This window comes from Orbicella faveolata, unplaced genomic scaffold, assembly GCF_042242905.1.
Source record: "Orbicella faveolata isolate gen_17 unplaced genomic scaffold, um_ofav_v1 contig_46, whole genome shotgun sequence".
NCBI classification, from domain to species: Eukaryota; Metazoa; Cnidaria; class Anthozoa; order Scleractinia; family Merulinidae; genus Orbicella; species Orbicella faveolata.
In genome coordinates this window covers 32,592,501-32,615,598 of record NW_028301576.1, presented here as the reverse complement: position 1 = coordinate 32,615,598, position 23,098 = coordinate 32,592,501, and the positions used below count along the sequence as shown (strand labels likewise).

At 38.1% G+C, this 23,098-nt stretch overlaps 1 protein-coding gene and 3 pseudogenes across 2 annotated transcripts in view; 1 reads left to right on the top strand and 3 right to left on the bottom strand.

Annotated features, from left to right (window-relative positions):
• Positions 1–1,170: 1,170 nt before the first annotated feature.
• On the bottom strand, positions 1,171–3,724 carry LOC149099810 (uncharacterized; annotated as a pseudogene).
• A 6,059-nt stretch (positions 3,725–9,783) lies between these two features.
• On the bottom strand, positions 9,784–10,488 carry LOC149099809 (uncharacterized; annotated as a pseudogene).
• A 10,468-nt stretch (positions 10,489–20,956) lies between these two features.
• Positions 20,957–23,098, bottom strand: part of LOC149099806 (uncharacterized) — a 6,331-nt pseudogene continuing 4,189 nt past the window's right edge.
• The window catches only part of LOC149099808 (uncharacterized), a 2,264-nt gene continuing 474 nt past the window's right edge, over positions 21,309–23,098 (top strand). The window contains exons 1-2 of one of the 2 annotated variants that reach the window (XM_089277015.1): positions 21,309–21,345; positions 22,725–23,098. The exon at positions 22,725–23,098 is cut by the window's right edge and continues 474 nt beyond it. In XM_089277015.1, the coding sequence (XP_089133141.1) occupies positions 22,734–23,098 (365 nt within the window). In that variant the 5' untranslated portion in view covers positions 21,309–21,345; positions 22,725–22,733. The remainder of the gene's footprint in view (positions 21,346–22,724) is intronic. The other variant, XM_089277016.1, reaches the window with a different exon arrangement.

The following is a 23,098-nucleotide window of genomic DNA, read 5'->3' as shown; positions in this document are numbered from 1 at the left end:
TGTAATAATCATCGCACTTTGTAATACCTGTCGCACTTTGTAATAAAACTGTCGCACTTTGTAATACCTGTTGCACTTTCTAATAACACTTGTCACACTTTGTAATAAAATAGCTGTCACACTTTGTAATAACAAGTTGTCGCACTTTGTAATAAATTAAGCGTCACACTTTGTAATAACAAGTTGTCACACTTTGTAATAAGCTTTCAAATTTCCTTTGAATAGGATATTTGGTAGAAATTATATGACTTAACTAATCCCCCAGGGCACAAATACGTCCTTCTTTGATATTTTACTTTGTATACTAAACTGAGGAGATGAAAAAGAAACGCGTTCTCCCCCACGCTTCTCACAATTGTTATTTGTCTTGACTACGATGTATCGCGACAGAAACACTTTGTCATCACGAATAATGACTTAAAAATCGGTTTTGTTAAGCCGCTCCATTGGCTAGGTACTAGTCTAATTTATCGTGCAAATGAGACCCTATTGCATGTTTAATTTGTAAATGATAGCTTAATTCAGGTATTAAAAAGGTATTTATCACATCTTAAATAAAGATTCGAATTTTAAATATACTGGCATCTCCTGCGGATGAAAATAAAAAGGTTTGTTTCCGTGGGAGTTTTAGAGAGGACGAAACTGGAAAGCAACTTGCAGGGACATAGTGTATCAGTAAAAGAGTAGAGGACACATCTTGCTGGTATTTATAACAGCTGTACAAAATGGTACGATCCGGAAATAAAGGCTTTGACTGGGAGTCTTCTAAGAAGGGACCGTTAACTATAGTTGAATAGAATAATTGTGAAATAGTATCGTATTTTAATTAAAAAATCGCATTGGCTTGACATAAGCCAGAATATGGAACAGCAACCATCATAGCTGTAATCAGTATATGTGGTATTAAAGCATTGAATCAGAACCATTGAATAAAAGTCTATTTCAACTTTGAATAAACAACAACGAACTATAACATGAAACAGAATTAACTAGTTGTTTATAAATACTTAATACACAACTGAACGAACAGAATGTTTCTCTCTCCTCAGTTCAAGGAACTGTTTTTTGTTTTAAAGCAAAAAGTCATTAAAAGACCATGGGTGATTCTATTCTAGCCGAGTGGATAATAATGACAAAGTAGATTTCAACAAAATGCTACTTTTGACTTTTTCACCAGAATATGTTGAGGATGATAAACCATCCCAAACCACGAAATCGCAGATCCAGCCAAGCATTTGCCCAATTTGGACTGGCAACTATTCGCCGTACCTCCAGCACAACACCACTTGAAGATCCAAACTTTTTAATTAGGCTCCTGACGCTAACGATGCCAAGTTCACCACCCTCAGAGAAGTAAATACTCGGGAGCATCAAGACCAGTCTACGGGTGATATCACGAAAACGGACATTGACTGAACATAGGTTATTATACATCCGGCAGACATGGTTAGGCCAGGAAAAACCAGAAGATAATAATGCCTCGGAAAGTATTTTCTCTAAAATTTCATTCGGGAGCCTTTCTATGGGGGTGGTTGCGTCGTTTGTGGAAACCATTCCAACGGTCTCGTTTCCAACAAAGTGGATGGGGATTTGTATACGATGTTGATCTTGTTCAGGCACCTCTCTTTCCTTTCCCATATACTGGCCGTGTGCGTAATCCTCCTGAGTAGATAACAAATCCGCGCCATCATCTTCCACCTCTTCTGCCCTTTCTTCCTGCTCATCATCTTCCACCTTTTCCACCTCTCCATTTGTCTTTTTCTCCTGCTCCTCCTCATGCAGCAACACTCTGCCGTCCACACATATGTAGTGTTCTCCGTGGTTCTCTGCATAATGCCCCAGCTGAACTCTTGCAGTGGGTATGCTAGAAGAGGGAGAAATTACCGCTGTGGCATCAGGTCCCAAGGTCGAAATTACAACAATTTCAATATTGTACAAATCTGCTGCCGCTTGTAAAGTTATTTGGTCACCATAGGTGCCATTCTTTGCCATTGAGTGTAAATATTCTGCCCAGGGTGTGGCCGCAAAAAGCTCCAAAGGCATACCTTCACTGTTGTTTGGATTGTTCGTCAGGTACTTTATAATTTCTTCCCGGACAGTTTCTGCTGATCGGTGTATACCGAGACGGTTTAACCAGAAGCACAGTGCCCCAAACTGACGGTTTCCGTCACCTGGTGGATTGTACATGAGAGACAAATCCATGTTGGGAAAGTCTAGATCCAGAAAACGATCGCGGGCTGTTAACGGTATGTACATTTTTTTCCGAAGTTGTTTTATTTTCTGCTGTTTTATTTTCTGCTGTTTTATTTTCTGCTGTTTTATTGTTTTAGTTTCTGCTGTGCTTCCTTGGTGGCGTTTTCTAATGCTTGCAATGTCTTCTACCGAAAACCATTCTTCTATGTGTTTAGAAGAATTTGGAGGCCTAAATCTGACTTTATATGTATCAGGATTTGTTTTTCTCTTCTTTACTACTGTGCCTTTAACAACAAACCTTCTTTTCGGTGCAAGTTTACCTCCTTTTTGCGGTCTGTAGCGAACCAGAACGTGCTCTTTTACTTTAAAAGTTTCCGCTTTGTGGCGTCGCTTGTGGCTCTTCACTTTGATCGTTAAGCTTCTTGCTGTAAAGCTTAGCTCTCCGTCGGATCTTTTTTACTTTCTTCAGGTGGCAGGCCAATTCCCGTTTATTTGGCGCTGTGGTAACCATGTTATCATCAGAATCTACACAGTCCAGCGACGCCTTCACTAATTGATTTGACTTCCGCCCATAGTATATTTCGAAAGGAGACCTCCAGCCAAGTTCTTCTTTACATTCTTCATTCAAAATCCGGTTATAGTCTTCAAGATTTGCTGCCCAGTTAACCCCTTTTTTACCCAGGGATACTAAGTCGTACATGATTTTTCTTCTTAATCGTCTGTGCGATCTCTCAATCTTTCCCTGCGACTGCGGGTGGTAGGGTCTCGATTTAATTAGTTTTATTTTTAACTGTTTGCAAAGAGGTCTAACCTTCCCTTCGAATTCTGTTCCTCTGTCACTTTGAAGGCGATCCGGTGGACCGTGCTCGCTATAGATCCTCTGAAGTGCCCGACTAACATGTTGGCTTGACTTTTTTTCCAGCGGCCGCAACCACAAATACCTACTGAAAATATCCATTATGCTTAGAACATACTTGTACACGTGCCTGTTGTGGTTGACAGCCTCTTTGCTTAAGTCCATCAGGTCAATTTGATGTTGACCTTGAATGGTCCTGGCAGTTACTGGCCTTGGCGTGGCTTTATTTGTGAATTTGACATTGTGTATGCGATACTTCGCTTCGTTGTTTGTCACTCGTAGGATATTTCTTTCGCTCAGACCTGCGAAGCCATCTGCAGCTCGATTTCGCAGTTTTTTACATCCACCAGCTTTTGCTTGATCAAACGTTTTTGCAACAAGACTTGCTATCAACGACTTCTTAACTACTTTCTTGCCATCAAAGTACAGTGTTGGGGTAGACTGAGGTCCAAGGTGTAAGCTATAACGTTGGCGCCAATAGTGCACTACTGCATTCCTCTGTTCGCGTGTGCGTTCTGCCACGGGCACGTTAAAATTTCCTTGTACCAGCAGCAACAGTGTCTCGTAAGCCTCGTCGCTGAATGAATGAAAATATCTCTCTTTCTTTTCTGCTCCGAAACTGCAAAAACACAGCATAAGGCAGCTCATAAAGGCTAAGATCCATTTATATGCCATACCAGCTTTATCGAAGGAAAAAACTATGAAGTTGCACAATAAAAGAATAGTCTTATTATAATAGAAAAGCCGGCTCCTAGGCGTCAAAATTGACACAAAGTTAAATGACGTTTTTCTCCCAGACTGCCCATAAGCAGAAGAGCCTATGGTGGAGTTGTTCATATGTTCACTATCCATGTACTAATTAACTTTATTATAATTTGTTTAGCTTTATTATTATTATTATTATTATTGTTCTTATAATATTAACCCTCCAAGTTATGACCAGTTTAGGCGCCATGGCGACTAAAATTTTGCCTCTGGTGACCAGGCTTGAAAATGAGTCGCCAACGTGGCGACCATGAGATGTCGTGGGATGCCGTTCGAGTAGAACCGAAAACGAATCTGTACATTATTATTTAGGCAAACGGATGAACACACTTTTTAGTACATGCAGTTGTCATTTAAAAAAAGAATAAAGTAACTTCATGAAATCGCGACAAGGTGAAATAAAAAGAGCAAAAAGAATTTTGGTATTTGTCTTGTAATGGTGTTCAAGGTATCCCGACTTTTAGCCATGATTGTAGCAACTATTTTAAATCCTGTGACTACTCCCCCAAAAATTACCTCATATAGAACATGTGGCAAGTCACTTGAAGTCTCCATCTCCCTTACTAACCCTTGGACTCAACCCTCTCGCGTATCTTTTTATTTTTACCAGGAGTTATTTGCCCTCTGTTCACTTATTGCATTCCATCGTTGCTAAGCAAGCTGTGTTATCTCCAAAATAACAATTGCGAGAAGCGTGGGGGAGAATGAGTTTCATTTTTGTCCGGTCAGTTTAGTATGCAGAGCAAAATATCAAGGAAGAACGTATTTGTGCCTTGGGGGATTAGTTAAGTCATATAATTTCTACCAAATATCCTATTCAAAGGAAATTTGAAAGTTTATTACAAAGTGTGACAACTTGTTATTACAAAGTGCGACAGCTTAATTTATTACAAAGTGCGACAACTTGTTATTACAAAGTGTGACAGCTATTTTATTACAAAGTGTGACAAGTGTTATTAGAAAGTGCGACAGGTATTACAAAGTGCGACAGAACAAGCATCCATCCAACCTTATAGGAAGTTTGATGGTTTAGTTCCATGGACTGCCTCCACATTTTGAATAACAGCATTAACAATACAGCTCTAATATACCTTAACTCTTACTGTCCATATACCTGAAAGTTCTTCTATTTTTCTAGGGGTCACGAGGGTCATGTGACTTGAATTTTTCCTGCCAATTCTTACACTTATAAAAGAAAATGATAAATGACATACAAAAACAGAACAGAGATTGAGAAATTTATACTTTTAAGTTTCGTTTGTTGCATTCCACCCCTTACCCCAAACTTTCTTGAAAATAGCATGTTCCTAAAGATCCATAATTTGGTAATGTAGCACATTCATGATGTCATATCACAATTTGCGTCTTCGATTCAAAGTTAAGTGCATTATTACAAACATGCAATACTGATCATCCCTGAAAAAACCTACAACTTCTGTTACAAAATGCTCATTAGTACCACTTATAACTACAACACGTTTTCTGTGAAGAAATCCCTGTTCATTGCAGCCTTTATTTATCATCTCAACAACTTGAGTGCTCCTTCGCGTAATACTTTGTCATTGCACTGTTTAGATCATCGGCATTCTTACCCTTTTTGTAAGTCCGCTCTACTTATTTGATTTCATTGAAATCTAACTGAAACCGGCTAAAAGCGGTTTACTGGTGAGCATCGCGCAGTGTGATTATCAATCAACTTTCATCGCGATCTGAAATAATTGCTGACGCTTTCCACACTACTTGTACTAGCTCCTAACAATCAATTCAGGTATTTTCCATCATGCAATATATGTCCTGTTCGCCCTAATGAAAACTGCACAATATTTTATAAACTGCACACTAACAACTCACCTTTCGATAACAACATCCATGGTTAACACCCTACACACAGCAAAGCTATTTTACAATTATATCTTTCCAAGCTGTTATTGACAGGGATCAATTTCATATCAGATTTTTCGGTTTACGCCTCATTAGAACTTGTCTTCAAAGTCAACTGCCTGAAGATATGTCTAACAGGAGAAATGTTGTTCATTCTTTTAAAATTAAATTGACAGTTAATGGAACATCTTAAAAATAAGTTGAAAACAGGCCCACTAATTCAATTCGAGAAAGTGTTAAAAAGCTTTTTGATTTGGACAACAATCCCTTGAAGTTTAAATCTACTATTTGTTGTGCAAATTATCCCAAAAATAAAATCACCTTAAGTCCCTATTTAACACCAGCCGATTAAAAGGATTAAGCTATAATTATCTGCACATAATGACCAAATGATACTGTGGCGAGCGGGTGTTCTGACTGGTGCTGATGGTTAGATTATGTAAAGAAACACAGAAGTACATAGTTTAGAGGCCCACCCCCGGAGTTTCCCCGCCTGTCAAGTAGTGCATCTTAACCTACACGGAAGGGTGACAAACTTAAACAAAGTAGCATTAGAAAACCATATCTCAACTGTTTGGACAAAGTTTCATTACAATTTGTTTTGAAGCCCGGTGAAATCTTTTAAGCAATAATTCACCTAATCAGTGAATTCTATCACCCTAGATCTTCACGTGATAAACAAGTAATCTCGAAAGCGTGCTAGAACTCCTCTTTACGTATTTGCTATTTCAAGTGTCTTCCAGATTGAATCCATTTTCAGTAGCAGCTTCTATGGCATAATAAAACACTTCGAAATCCTCTGCAACTTAACGTGAGTTGCAGACCTTATCACTTCTTTGCGCTCCTGCCTGCAATTATCTTTAAATTTCAATCGGAATTTGTTCACTCTACACCGACGGCACACTTGTCTTATCACCATTGTGCTAATTAGAATACTCTCTAAGGGGTGTCTCAACTGCAATCTTCATCTCCAAAGCAGCTGTTTCCATTCCGTTGTAATCCATTAACCTGTATTGCTATGGTCACAATTGTTCAGTTGATGTTATTACGCAGCCAGTCCTACTCAGTGTTGTCTTTTCACTGTAGGGGGTGTGGTTCACTGTCTTTATTGTCTACACTTCACTGTCTTCACTCATAACACTGGCTTTGAAGGTTGCCTAAAGGCAAAACTACACATTTACAAGCTTACAATGTCATCTGTGATACATGGAAAATTCATTCTACAAGTGCTCGATTGGCTGGTCTAAACATTATGGGGCGTTCTATTTATATTTGCAGATAAATCGAACGGCATGGCATCTTTCGGTCCGCCTCAATTCAGAATTGTCTCAATTCCTTTCACCGCAGATTCCTCGAGCTTGTACGCATATTGTCCTCAAACACTGCCATTTAAAAGTGGCAAACTGAACAAAGATTGACTGACAAAGGTAGGCTCCATGAAATACCGATTTCTGTATTATTAGGAGATTGAGAATACATATATTGTATCTTAAGCCATCGTTCCTCATGCGTTTGTTTACTCTAAACAAAATCACACCTATCCTCGCTTGCCTTCTTTAGAAAACCATTTATATGCTACCTGACTTTTAAAATATTGCTTCTGCGAGAGTGTGAATTCTGAAAAGATAATTATTGCGCGCAAACAATTATGCATTGTCTTATTGCTTTCTGCACTGCGAGCAAAGCGAGAGTATCCAGTTCTAGTAGAATAATGCTTCCGCGCAGATTTTGCGAGAAACTACAAATATTTTTTGTGCTCATTTTGTTGTTGTTTGTTGCAATTGCGTTTAAGACTTTTTGAGTCAATTCCAAATCTAATTGACTGTTAAATACTGTGTACAATGACCGTATTTCTGAAACCTTGCTTAAATCCAAATTTCCCTCGACAAATTTTATGTCGTTTTGTTGTAATGCTAACGGTTATCTTAGACCAAACAACGAGTTTTTTGCTGCCAATAGTGTTTTTTTAGACAACTAAGCTTAGAAGGCATGAAGGACTTTTTTGGATACTTCATTGACTCCATAGATGTTCTCAAAGCTAATGCATGTTTCTGAATATTTCGTTGCTATTTTATTGCAAACGGTTTAGGTCTAAAATTTTGTCACTGCTTCATTTTTTCTTTTCCTGTTACTTATATTTTTCTTTGGTGTATGAACGCATATTTTGAAATCCAAAATTGTCGAGAACTGAAACAGAAAAATGTAATAATACCCTTGAAGCTTTCTGATTGAAAGATTTTTACATGAAAAGGGAATTTACAATCTCACTTGTAGGTCATGCCTTCAGGACATGTAATCTGTCCCCTAAATGTATTTCATAGTTGCTTAATGTTAAGCCAGCCTCTTTAATTCATCCTCCAATACCTTTGTCTTTGTTCCCCGTTAGAGTAAACACTACTACGAATAAAGTAAATACCTTCATTGGCGTGTTTCTTGAAATTTTGCTCATCTTTCTTAAGCTGGTTGGTAATTTGTGTGCTCCCTCATATTGATGGGATCTGTGTACCACTTTCTCTGTGGATACAAAAAAGAATATTAATTTATTACATTGATCACGAAAAACATGGACAAAAATACAGAAAGTGAGATTCTCTGCACTTAAGTTGTCTGTCAACCAATTTTTCTATCACCCAATGTCTACCTTTGTACCTGTACATTAATTTGCAACTTACTGTGTCTCTAATTTCCAATGCATTTTAATTTCAGCTGTTACATTTTCCGTTTGAAATGAACTCAACAAAATGCAAAATTTGTGAAAGTAAAGATTTTCTTAGTTAATTACCCAGTTATATTTATTATTACCTTGACTATGTCAAGGGATGAAAGACTGTTTATAATTACTCTTCTAGGCAAGTATGTTAAAGTGGCCTGTGAACACCATCCCCTCACGTTGACTATGTAAAGGGGCGAAAGACTCTTTATAATTACTGTTCTAGGCAAGTATGTTAAAGTGGCCTGTGAACAGCATCCCCTCCCTTCAGTTTTTTCGGTAACTCTACACAGCCTAATAAAAGGTCAAGGAAAAGGCATTTCAACCACCTAAGCACATTGCCTATTGTATTTTAGCAAGACTCTTTACCCTATTTTCGCTTTGCACCTCTCAACCCCTGTGTGTTAAGTGCTTCCTCACAAAGTTTATGCTGGCAATGACCCTTCCATCCTCTGATATCGTTCATGCTGCGATACTTATCCTTATAGTTCTATTGTATTAACTTTATGATAATGACAACAAAATAAGCTGCTTCCTACATTGCCAGTTGCTTATTATGCATACTTCACCTTACCTGTTCATACTTATTTCTACTCTAGATTGAGATGAAACAGTGCTATATTAAGTTGCCTTGGTCAAGAATTTATTTTTACTTGGTAAAGTATAAGTTATTGCCATTATTGATCAATTCCATCCATCTAAAAATTTCTCCATGAAGGCAGGGGTGCTTTGTTATAAAAATGCAATACTTAAAAATCAAACTGGTTTGTATAAAAAAAAATCGACGCCACAGGTGAATTTTAAGCACCACAGACTTGTTTGTATGTTCAATATAACGTGTCCCACTGAAAGGTGCATAGTGACCAGAAAAGACTTAATCCTTGACCTTAATGTCCATGTAATTTTAAAACATTGAATGCAGTTATTGTCTTTATCCAAGATTCAGTTATTGTCATCCTTACAATGACCTTTAATTTTGATACTAGGTTTAATGCATCACATGTAGCCAAAAGTTGTTATTGTCATTACCAGATTGTGCTTGATGAATAATGAAGATGAAAATTTGGTAAAGAATGCTCAAATGTCTCTCCAAGACACCATGTTTTATAAAGCTGTAGCAGCATGATTTTCCAAACTTTAGTTACCTACCCTTACAGATATTAAGATATGTTCTGTAAAGCTGAGTACCTCGTTCAATAACCAGAATTGACTTTAATTGATTCTATCTTTGATGTGAGTTATTCACTACCAGCTAAATATGCCCTTACCCTCCATGAAGTTCTGCCCCAACTTCATCCTCCTAATTTCAATTTGATGTCCTTCAGAATTGGAGTGTTGCCGTCCACAAGTGAACGTAAGTACATTTGGTGCCATACATTTACATTTGGTGCCATACATTTGGTGCCATACATGTTGGTGCCATACATGTTACCTGTGCCTGTATAGTGGCAGCATTCTTCAGGACAGGTAGGAGGAAAGTGCTTTTCAATTTGCCCGTAACTTGCTTTAAAGCCCTTCTTGTGTTATCATCACCAACATTGCATACAGCCATTAAGACCTCATTTTCGACTTTGTGAAAACCAATGACCTCAAACCCATGCAAAAGATACACACGCAGAGCAGGTAAATTGGAGAATCCTCCTGCTAAAACAAGCCAGATGAAGGTACTAGCTCTGTGGGTATCAGGCTCTGCTCTATTTCTAACCTCTTCTATTGCACAGGAAAGAAGAATGTCCCCTAGACACAAGGAAGTCTTATCAACTCTTCTAACACAATAGCTGACCTCCCATATCATTTTCTGGCTTGTAGTCGTCATTCTGGCTTTGTAACTCTGTTTCTTTGAGCAAAATCAAGCCAGACAGATCACTGGACTCCTTCTCGAAGGCGACAATCATGATCTTGTGGTCACTTTTGCCTTCATTACAAAACTGATGAATGGCATTCTTGTAGCTGTTGAGGATCAGCTGTTTGTTCTGGTTTCATCTGGGTTGAGGATAGTTTTTAGTCTTTCTACTGAACACTTTGTTAGTACAGAAGCACCATCATCGAAAGACTGCAAAAATATATAATTGGATAAGCACATGTTGTAACTGAAGTTGTAACTGTAAGAAAGTTTCTCTATGTGAACTGAATGACACTGTAGATGCGTACAGCTCCAGCACTGAAATCAACCTTGGCACCCGTCTGATACCATTTTCTTTTAATATTCTTTTTCTCTTTAGTTTTATAATTATCTTTATTCTACTTGCAAACTGACACTACTGGGATTTTGTGAGTTAAAAAATGTAAACGTAAATGACTGCTCTCCTCCGTATTTTTGTGTAAAAAGTGTCCTCAGTCTTACAGACTGCTAAATATAGATTGCAACAAAGCCAAATGCGCTAATAAATTATTGGAATGGAGAAAGATGAATGAGGTCTTAGACGAACTCACTAGTTGCATAAATCGCGTGTGCTAATTATTGCATTAAAAGTAGATATGGAAATGTTTTTAATTATTCACCATAAACAAGCTATATTAGAAATTCCTGCTGAAAGTTGTAGACCAACAGACTTGCCGGAAAGTGGCGTGCTGAACCAGAAGCTCTTAAATTAAAATAATGTAAACACATAAAGGTGTCCTCTACCACTGAAAGAGAATATTATTACCTGGAGTTACCTTGACCAAAAATGGGCTGTGAGCGAAACTGTTCACAAAATCATTTGCCATTTTAGTCAGCTCAAAATCAATTCAAGTCAGCTCTTTAACAAGTCAGCTCAACAAGTTTCCGTTATCTTAACAATTTGAATATCACCAGCGTTGATAACATGTGATTATCCAAATATGGGTGGCATCTTTCATATCACGCGATCAAAAACACATGAGCTCAATTCGTGCAATATGGCAGAATGTTGAAGACGATGGGCGAAAAGTTTTTCGCTCTTTGCCAGTGTGAAGTGTGGCACAGAAGCTGGTTAGTATTTCAGTCTCCTTAAGATGCAAAACAAATGTCCGCTTTTTTCTATCAGAGTGAAATGGCTTGAGTCCCAGAGAAGTGGGTTGATAAGCCAGGGGTGGCTTTGTGGAATCTCGCAATGAGGAAGGTATTTAATAGCCTATTTATTACTATGTTAGTTGCATTTTTTAATTCACATCTGACTTTTTACATGGTCGTGCTATCGTTACATCAATACAAATTGAATGTAAAACAAGCAAAGTTGTTAGGTGTACGCTTGGAGTTTCTATACGTGTTTCTTACTAATGACAGATTTAAAGATTAGGTGTAACACTTCAGTGGAAATTATTGAGAAGCATTTTTTTAGAATGAATCAAAAGCGGGATTTGTGTCCTCATTAGTTATGCACAGGGCATATCCAAGAGGGTCTCCAAGGAGTCCTAAAGGACCTCGATTTCTATGTGTTGTGTTGTAATAAAATTGTCAAATTATAGACTAAATCTTTGTTTTAATTTTGTAAACAGCGATTTTTAATCAGTGATATTGAAATTTTGTGGTGAAAAATCATAAATTTTTGTGGCTACTGTTGCTAGGCAACACTAGCCACTCTGTTATCATGTGCGTAAGTAAGTAGCGTGTCCAATTTTCGGACTGTGGACAGAACTGTTCGGTTTTCGGTAACTGGAAATTGAACGGAAATCAGTCGGATGTTCATAGTTCCAATATAGTGGAACGTACAACATCCATTTTCTCTCAGTTTTTCATGAATGCTATAATCGAACGTGTGCTGGTTTCATTTTGGACTTGTAGAATTCCGAATGACCAGTGAAGCTAAATTCTGCTTTCTTCAATGATCAAGTTTTTATTGATTACTCGTGCACAACGTATCAAAAATGTTCTGGTTGTGAGCACAAGTTTTCAGGTAAGAGTACTTTGTATTTAAGCTTATGTGTTTATCATATTTTGAGCCAGTAATCAGAAACAGCATTCAAGCAATGTGCACAGTGTTTCTTCGTAAAAAGATTTTAGGCCTCTGAAGGCATGGATAGACTTTTCTTCAGGAAAACTTTCCCGGAATCGCTGATATATGTAAGACGGCCATGATAGCCGATTGATTTGTCCAGCATGTGCAGTTACCCAATAAACTAACTTGCTCCTATCTAGATTAGGTAACAAACTCAAGAATTCTTTTAAATTGGATGTCATTTCTAAATCCTTGAAGAAGAGCTTCATCTGTATTTTGTGTAGTACATTTTGATCTCAACACACTAACTGACGTCCTGTGGTAACACACCACTTCTATAGTTACTATATTTACCTCTCTACTGTGTAAAAGAACTTCTGTATACAGCCAAATCACCTGTTGCATATGGAGTACAAATGTCTCTCCAAAAGAAACTTGAGATCTATTCTCAGAAACTTTTCTGTTTTCACCAGGTGATTGAGGTAAAAAACCAGGCATTCTTTAAATTGGCCCTGAGGGTTATCACACCAGATAGCTAGCGGATCAAATCTGCCATGTTTTGTTCCAATTTTGTCAAGTAGATTGTTCAACAGAGATATTACCTCATTCAGTCCTGCTTTAAAAACAGTTCTTTAAAAATATTGAGGTACATTGGGCAATTTAAACATGATCAAGGACTATAATTCCTGGCTTAGGAGGCAGGATATAGCCAGGAGTGAGGATCTAGATAAGGAGAAATTTGAAGTCTAGTTTAGGGTGGCTAAATTTTGGTTATTGAGAAGTCATGGGAGTGAACTTCAAACTCATATCATCCTGAGAGAGTATATATACGGTTTAATATTGACCTTAATGAGAAGCCAAGAACGGTTATGTTTTACAAAAAAAGCAAATGCCATAATTGAATTCTGAAGTACTCCTACCTGCAAGAAATGAACAGAGACCTGTAGCTAATCAAGTTAAAAAATACTGTTTAAAGTTAGCATGAAAATATATATCTGAATATTCACAAGCATGTTATTCTTCATCAGCTTGTGAAGAAGACTCTGTTGATCAAGAGGGTTAATAACTTTAATTACACTTTTTCTGGTGGGGATGTTCATTTTATCTACAAACCTGAACAAATACACAATTCCTGTTTTACCAACAAGCCATGTATTTGTACCATGTAGTACCACTACGACTGAAGTTACTGGGGAAGGGTCTGGCTATGGGAATACAACCCCCACTCTATCATTGTAATCCCATAGTAACTTTGCTGACTCTGTTATGTCGTGGAGGGAGACAAGAAAAACCCTTGGATTTCTTGATTTTTTGGGGGAGTGATAAAGAGCCTTACATCTGCATTTTTCCTCAAATGATTTAATGTTCCACCCCAAGGTAATCCGCCTTTGATATTTCCTCTATATGGATCAATCCTAAATATGAATACAAAAAACTGTTACACGGTGTTTTGTACTACTCTTTTTGTCCATGAGGAACATAAAAATATTTCATAGTTTGAGGCAGGTGTCCACAACTTAGCACTGAAGCACATGGACATACGTCTATCCGTACATAACAAGCCTCCAAACATATATGCATATAATTCAGAGAGCCCGTTTTAGTGTGTAGAATTGCTGTATAAATTTATTTTATGAGACTTGTAGCTCTATTGAGGAACCCTTAACACGAAGGGGAAGGAAAAAAGCAAGACAGGTTAAAACGTACTATGATACTACGTACTTTGATACATTTCCTCTATATGGATCAATGTCTTGTAAAAGATTTATCTAATGTTTTCTTTCCTTAAATGAGGACTTTGACAGCCTTTTATGTGCACAGTCAAGGGCTATAAAAATCCATTTCATTGTTCTGTACAACTGCTTCTATTGAGTAGAGTTGGACAACACTAAGAACAGTTAAACAGGAGAGCCTGATTCAGTAAGTAAAAAAGGAACAACAACTCCTTATTAGCTTGCATCTCAAGTTTACATTTGTACTTCACTGTGTGTCATGTAATTGCTCTATGTAAATTTAGAAATTGCCGTTATATCTTAAGCTTTTTCGCCAAGAGGTGAAGGCACATTTTTCCCCCTTTCTTACTGGGTCACTCAGCACCTCGTGAAGCTTGACAAATAAACAAACTTCAGCATTCCCAACAGGTTACATTTCCAGAGATAACAGGAGATAGATATAATTTGCATAGCTGCTTACCTCAATTGGTGGCGCAGGTTTGGTGTTGAGGGACATGTAATGTTGAATTCTTTCAGCCATTATATGGCCCCCCCAAATTCAACAGCTGGCTCTCTCCTTGGCCACTGCAGGGCTATCCCTGTATACCCTTGAATGTTCCCAACTTGGGTCGTTGATGCCATTGGCCATGGCCTCTGCTTGCCATAAACAAGAACTGCTTTGTTAAATTGTTGATAAACACGAGGTAAAAAAGATACAATGTTAAATTGCTGATAATGGGTTTGCTTAATTTACATACAATTTTTCTTGATCACTTTCATTCTAAACAACTTAAGAAATTGATTTTGAACCGAGCCTATGATTATTATACGGGGCGGACATATATGTTAAGTCGTTTAACTACTTGTACAAAGTATGAAGCAGGTAATCTGTAATGATCAGCTACAACGTTCGTAAATTTGGGAGGCGTCTTTGAAGTGCTCCCATAGGTGCTTGTGAGCCGCCTTTCAGATTTTCATTTGTAGGTGCTGAGATTTACCCGTCGTAGGAGACAACTGGTGCTGGCTGATCAGTCAATCATAAATGCAAATCAGTGAAGAAACATTGCTAAATCAGCTACTAAACAATGAATTTTCATTAGTGTTACTAGTGAGGTCTAGTAATCATGCAAGGAATGTGCAAAGTTGCACAGATGCCATTGGTCTATTAAAGGGTGTTTTTTTTTAGCCCAGAAAACAATAATTACTACTTACAAAACTAAACAACAGATCAAATTGCTAGAAAGCCGCCCGACGAAAACGAATTAAGAAGGAATCACACTTGAAGGTTTACCTGTGATTGCACAATTTATTTGAACTTTGAAATTTATTTTCTCAAGTTCCCACAGGAAATTGCTTTTGGTGTCATTTCAGGGAACTATTTTTGTCTCAAGCTTTAAGAAAATGTTAAAATGACTATAAAATACCTAAAATTATTCTGGTACCAGATTTTTGTCCAGTAAAAACTAATATCCCTCTATCTCCTAGCAGATTTCATCTTAATGCTTTGAGGATAGTTGAAGGTTTTTATGTGGGTGACAGGGGTGGGTTGGGGGATGGGGGTGCAACCTGGGCCACAGTCGTCAAAGTGGACCAAGCAATCAAAATGTACTTATTGATTGTTTGAGGCATTTATTTAGGATAGTGGCAACTTTATGGATGTATGAAACGCTGGAAAAATTTACCTGCCAGCTTCCTTTTTTCCTGTTTGGTTGTGCTGTATGAAGTAACATTTGTGACCCTCCATGGGAAAACAGGGAAAAAGGTGAACGCACGGGCACGCTAAAATGACACGCTAAACAATGGACAGTGTGTCAAATGACACACCGTCTTCCAAGCAGTGTGTCAGAAAGCACGCCTCATTAAAATTTTTTCTTTGTTACTATCGCTCTGTAGAAAGAAAAGTCGCGTGTCTCAGTGAACAATGAAGTGTGTCTAGCTCCGTACCGTGTGAAATGGCACGCCAGTGAGTCAAATAGCATGCATTTTTCAACTGTGCAAAATGACATGCTAACCGTGTTGAAGAACTAACGTTCAACTCACCGTTCTTTCGTCTCAACAATCAGTAACAAGTTTAGCTTGGCTGACACCCGAGTTATGCTGCGGCGGCCGTAAAAGCAAACAATGGAAACAAGCAACTTCTCCTCGCAGATTTTCAGCGATTCCAGTGCTTTGCAACGAGTATCATACTCAAAGTTGACGATAGAAAATCTTTATTCGTGATCATGGGTCCTACGTTTGCGAAATCAGCTCTCTCTTTCAGCAGTGCTCTCGATTTATTGAAAATAAACATTAGTGATTTGAGATGACATGTGAAGAATTCAAATAAGTGAGTAAACATGCAGTATTTATTCGGCAGAAACTGAAGCAAAATTTTGTGCCACCAACGTTGTAGACTGTTGTCGATATGATTAACGTTTTGTTCACCATGTTGACAACATAGCCTTCAGTCCCAGTATTTGCGCAGCCAAACAAGAGCTGGGTGGGGATCTGGGGGAAAAAGTTCAAGCTATTCAACGATAATGTGTCCGGCAGCCAGACAAGGTTTGAAATAGACTCAATGACCGGTAGTGAGAAATTTTTCTATGAAGTAAAACAACGTAAAAAGAACACTGTGACAGGCGACCCCAGGAAGAATTGAACACAGGACGCCCGCATGGCAAGCGATACTTATAACAACACTAGCCTGCGAAAACAGCCGTCCTCCTTCACTTCCAGCCCAAGTGGCGTTTCGCAAGAAGGGCGCCACTCGGGCCGGGAGCGAAGAAGGACGGCTGTTTTCGCAGGCTATGACAACACCGGCTAACAGCTTTCGAAAATTTTATATACAGCGTTAACCTTAGCATTATTGAAAGCTAGCCATAAACAGGCTAACCGGAGAGCTATTCAGGCTAACCGAAGTGCTGTTCAGGATAACCGGAGTACTTTTTAGGCCTAAACTACAAAAAAGCGGAAGAAAACCATTGAAGTTTGAGACCGGTCAACACTGCGTAAAAGGTAAGCCCTTTTTGATCAAGGCTAAGTACTCACCAGAGACTTAAGGATCAGAAGCAGAAATTCAGCTAGAAACTCCAAGTCACGGCAAGCAAATGTTTTTACGATGATTGTATCATGGTAATGTTAATAAAAAGTGCCCTTTTTTTGTCACTGACTTGTATATTTTGGCAAGACGTTTCGGCTAACTCTTAAGCCTTTATCAGTTGAAAAAACTCTCGATGTTACACGCGATCATTGTGTCACTAGTGAGTACTTACTAGGCTCATATATTGAGTAAATAATAACTGGATAAAGAAAAGTTCTGGATGCTCTTAAGTGTATCTTGACGAAAGTTCACTTGTAAGTCAATGCAGTTCTCGTTTGACCTTTAAACTGCCATTAATATAGTTTTCCTCTTCTCTTTCACAGGCCATATATGATTTAATACCTGTTCGATAATTTATTAGTCTCTCCCTATTAAGGAGAATTTGTCATTAAAAGGACCAGTCAAAACCAGTGAAATCTCCGCAATGACAATAATCACCACTTGCTAAATTTATCTTTGGCCCTTTGTTTGTTTTAAGTAAACAAAGCCCCAATACATGTACCTTAAGTTAGGCCTGGCCTGAGCTTCCGAGTGAAGTATTCAAAGAAATATGTGACCGTACACGGGAAAACATATTTTAACACCAATCCGTTTAATGGGCGAAACCGTTTGAAGATACCAAAACAAAACATTTCGCTTATTCATTCGTCAAGTTGTTTCTAACACACGCGCACACTGGCCCGATTAGCATATCTGGGACTCCAGGACATCCATACACCCAACTGATTTGCCTTCTGTAGTTTGTTTCTATCTTGTCATAAACGTTACATTGATTGCAAACCCAGTATCAAATTCAGAGCAAACCGATAATAGTTTCTGTTTTATATTGGATCAATATAATTATAAACCGAAATATTCTGAACGCCAGAAGCATAAAAATAGTTCACCAAAACACGCCTTTATTGATCACGAATGAAATTTGAGTAACTTGCTTAAATCGTTGCTTAGCATGTGACCAAAATCTGTCCACCACGAAAGTTTTTATTCGGCGGTGAAGTCTGAAATCCACCGAATGATTTGTTCTTTAAAGGCCGTTAACTGTCTGTCAATTATCTGTTAACGGATAAGCGTTAAGGTATTTTACTTGTAGATTAAACTCCGCAGTAGGTAGCGAAGTCGTCTCTCTTGAGACGCTAGAGACACGTGCGGACTGAGAAAGGAGAGAAGCGTAAGGAGATCGAGACGACGGGGAACAAGTCAGGGTAACTAATTGCCCAGGAAACAAATTTTCGATATACCTTAGAATTTCGAAAGTAACGGTCCCCCCAAAAATAACGGCTCCCCGAAGGTAACGTTAATTTTTTACTTTCCTATTGAACCCGGAAAGTAACGGCCCACCCGAAAGTAGCAAGTGCATTACCTTACAAACGTTTTTTAACTAGCCGAACGTAACGGCTGCCCAAAAGTGGCGGCTCCCGCTTTTGCCTGCTAAATCCGAAAGTAACTGGGGCCGTTACTATTGGAATTCTACGGTATCATTAAACTGCAGCTGTAAGTCCATTATTTTTCCTCTTTAACTACGTCGGACATTGTCGAGAAAACTGAAAGAATTACCTCGTCATCAGATGTCTTAGTTCTTTTCGCTGGATTTGAATTCTTAGGGTCTTGTTGGCATCGCTTCTCGCCAGAGGGAGGATCGGAGAAAAGATTGGCATTCTTTGGATCGTCAACAAACTTCTTTTCCTCCAGGTTCAGCTTATCTTCGTTATCTGAGAAAAGAAAATTGAAGTTGTTAAGTTAACACAATCAAATGAGATGAAAACTATAAAACTGGTTGAAAACATAGTGATCTACAGCCTAGCATGTCCCCATAAAATTTCAAAAACTAAGTTAGTGCCCCGCAATTATTTTCGCTAGAGATCGAATGCAACTTTAATTACTCTATACAACATCGAACACCACACTAAACAAAATATAAATAAAAAATTTCAACTCACCATCTGATGCAATAACTATTGCGTCCAGCTCTGTAATGCCAAATTTTATCATAACCTCAGCGTTTTTCTGTGGCACTGAATTGGTGAAAGGCTGTCAGGAGTCTTTCATACTGAGTTTCTTTGTATCAACAATACATGTACTTTGGTCAATACTAAAATAAACAAGGCTTCGTTTGGGAACTTTGGTAAGGTTACGGAGAGACATTTCTGCGACTGATTAACACAAAGACCACTGGGTTTAAAAGTGAAACAGAGAAGGTTAATGCGATTTATTTATACACCTGAACCAGGATGTTAGCCAATTAGAGGGAAGTTCTTTACCACAGTGAACCTTTTCTTCTCACACGTACTAGACAATAGTCCTACAAAGGTGTGATAAAATGTGATAATTTTTGTTATTGTGTTAGCGCAAGCAGTCTCTAACTGACAACGGTATTTTTGGTTTTGTTTCTCGCGGATTTGTTTACAGAGATTGTCGGCATGAACAATACACGTTACATGCGTGGTAATTACGAGTGGTTTAAAAAGGTATTCATCAGGGCCGGGTTGTTCAAAGCCCGATTAAACTATCCCAAGGTTCGCGAAAATTTTGATTTCAATTCTATAACTTTTTGTGAGGTTTTCTGTTTATATTCATTTGTTTATTCTTCAGTTTTAAGTTTCAATAATCTCAAACTACACAAAACATAAGCAGTGAAAAACATTTTGAAACAAGGAAAATCAACTCTTCGCTTAATTCTTAATCCTGGGTTAGCGTTAACCGGCTTCTGAACAACTCGGCCCAGAGCTTTCATTTTAGTCAGCAAAACCATAACTTCTCATTGCCTTAACGTGAAAACACAATCAAACAAACAAAACATGCTTGAGTTTTATTTTTGAATAAATGTTAAACTGTTCAGTGTCATGCAAACGAAAAATAACCGACAATAAAAATCATGCTTGTTCGACACTTGTTCGGTTTGATCAAAAAAACTACAACAGCAACAAGACAAAGATAACTGCGGGCTTTGTCATATGAAAGACAGGCGTAGCACTGACAAAATATTTTGTTCTTACACACTTAACAAAAGACTTCCCAAAGTTGCGACAAGTAGGAGGGGACTGTCGGCATGCGTGTGGTTTTATTTTACCAAGACATTAGTGCAAGCAAAACAATAAACTTCTCATTAACGCTAAAAGCAAACACACACACACAAAAAAATAATAACTTGTTTTTACGTTCTAGTTTACCGTTACCATGAGAGCTAAGTTTCATCAGGAATGTCCTATCAAAAACTAGAAAAGGCTCGGAAAACGTTGAAGGACTAGGAGGACAATTTTTAATACCGTTCAACACGCTAAAAAACCGCATCCCACAGGTTCGGAGAATACAACAACACCGCAAATCCCAATGTTCCCCACCTTATAATAACGCTCTGATCACTTTGCAGTGGAATAATTATTGGTACAGAATGTTACCCGTTAGTTCAGTTCAAAAAAAAAAAGTAAGCAGTTTACTTCTTTTATAAAACGGCGATCTCTTATGTCAATCGCAGGGAATTTTTGTTGTAGTTTGTTGATCGCTCCGAATTTTATCGCAAACAAATTTCTCCACATTCTGCCGAGGGGCACACTAGGCGAATACGCAACTCTCTAAATCCGATCGCACTTTTAGCTAATATCGCGAATGAATGTCACCATTTTAAGATTTATACGAAAAAAGTTTAATTTCGATGTTTGTGATGAACTGAGGGGAAGAGAGTCCAAACTTAAGACAAATGTAACATTTAAACTTTTTTAATGAAAATATTTACTCCTCACTTAAAGCTATTTCTGTTTATAATGCAAAGCACACTTATAATGACGTATACAACAAATGTTCTTAATTCAAATGTAAAAAGAGAGTTCACAGATGAATAAAACTTATTTGCAAGTGACAAGTCGTCTAAACAACTTTGGGCACAACAAGATCTTCTGTACCCGGACAGCAGAATTCCTGAATTTCCTAAAAAGGTATTCAGCCGTTTCTCGACTCAGTCCAATGGGATTAATCACAGGTGGTAATCGTCCCACTTCCGGCACGTTCCTTTCACTTTTAAGAGTGTTCAGGGCTCGTTCCTCAGTTGACCAGTACTGTTTGCAGAACACTGTCCCGGGGAAATCTTTAGAGACCTTACGCAACAGGACGGCTCAAGGAGAGGACGGCAAAATTTCATCGTGTGACATGCGTGACTGCTTGCTTCGTAAGCTATTTGACGCCATTTCCGGTTTATCACTGCCGTCCTCTTAGCGTTCACAACGTGAAAACAAGGAGTTTGAAGTTCTGAGGAAAACGTGAGTATTTTTATCCATTTATTTTCATCTTAACCTTTAATTTTTTGGATTGAACGATAGAAACAGTCTACCTTTTTAGTTACCAGCCTTTGTATATATGGAAATAACTTTTTTTTAAAACGAAAATGAAGCCTACTTGTAAACGCATGACGAAGCGCTCAGACTGGCTTATTTGTGAAAATTTAATTCTCCTTTCTAAGTTATTTCTCTGTAATTTTACAGTTTTATGGCAGTTTCTGTTTCATCTTTATCGTCCGAATTACAATTCTGGTGTAAACTAATCTTTTTCTGCCTTTGAGAGTTGTTTTCAGCAGTGTAAGTGCGGGATATATTTTTATTTGTTGTAAACCAACTTTGAAATATAAATTACATTTGTACAGTATGTTGCCCTATTTACGGACACTTCCACTCTTACGATATTGTATTTCGCAGTAAAGATAAAAAGAAATCTGAACGATACGTTTCGAAGACTTGTTGATTAGTCTGCTTTCATTATTTCGTTTCGTGGCTGAGTTGGGCTCCATTTAGACAGAAAGATTCAAGTTTTTGTCGAGGTATGTAAAAGTTTTCTAATGTGATTCATATCGCACGTCGAATTACACTGATGACTTCTTCACTAAAATCGAAAGAAAATGCTTTAAGCTTCGGAAAATAGGTAACTTTTTAAGTGAATCTTTTTTCATTTGACTTTATTAGACGTATTTTGCAATGATCGAAAAGAATAATTCCAAGAAAAAGGGAGTATTTATCTCGAAGCGAATCGATCGTCAGAAATATTAGGGCACCGAATTTGGCCAACTTTTTCCGTAATTACTAAGAAACCAAGCAGGTTTAGGCGATTAAACTTCATGACTTACTTACCAGCAGTGAAAGCTACATTGTGAGTAAATTTCCGCTTGTTAATCAGGGGCGTAATGCTAGGATTTGGGGTCACACTATGTCACGCCCAGGGTACTTACATAGTCCACTGCAGATGTTCACTCCTGAAAATGGAGTATATAACTACCTAGCACTAGAAAAAATTTATGGCATGTTGATTCTTCGGATTCGCACTTTTCGCCACCTGGATAAAAAGGTTTGTTTGTTGTTTACTGAAAAAAATATCTCACAAAAGGGGGTCATGGGCACCCCAGGACCCCCCTTGCTATAACTCTGTGAGTGCTCTGTTGAGGTAAGATATTGTGGTTATTGCAAAAAGTGTCCGGAATTATAAGGCCAACATACTGTACTTCAGTCCTCTTCAAAAATAATGCAGTGTGCCTTTCGCAAAAGAAATTCTGATCACAAAGACCGTTGCATGTGAAGTAATCAACCTCTTATCTTCATTTTATATAATTAAAAACCAAGAATTTCAACATGTTTGTTTCTTCATAACCTAGGACAGAAAGATGGAGTGGAAAACAGAATGCGATCTACTTCTATTGCAAGAAATAGTTGTGTCCGAACCTTACCGGTACAAGGCTTCAACAAGGGAGAGAGGAAAGATATGGGAAGATATCACAGAAAGGTTGAATGCCACTGAAGCATTTGGAAATCGACTTGGACACAAAAGAGCTGTGAGAGACAGGTATGCCCTGTTGGCCAAGAAATTTAAGAAGAGAATGGCAGAAGAGGAAAGTGCGAGTGGAATTTCACCCGAGATGTCAGAAACGGACAAGCTGCTTGACCAGATTATTGAGAGATTTGAGGAGAGCGACAGGGAGGCTTGTGAGAATTCAGAACAGGGCGAGAAAAATAAAGAAAATGACAGAAA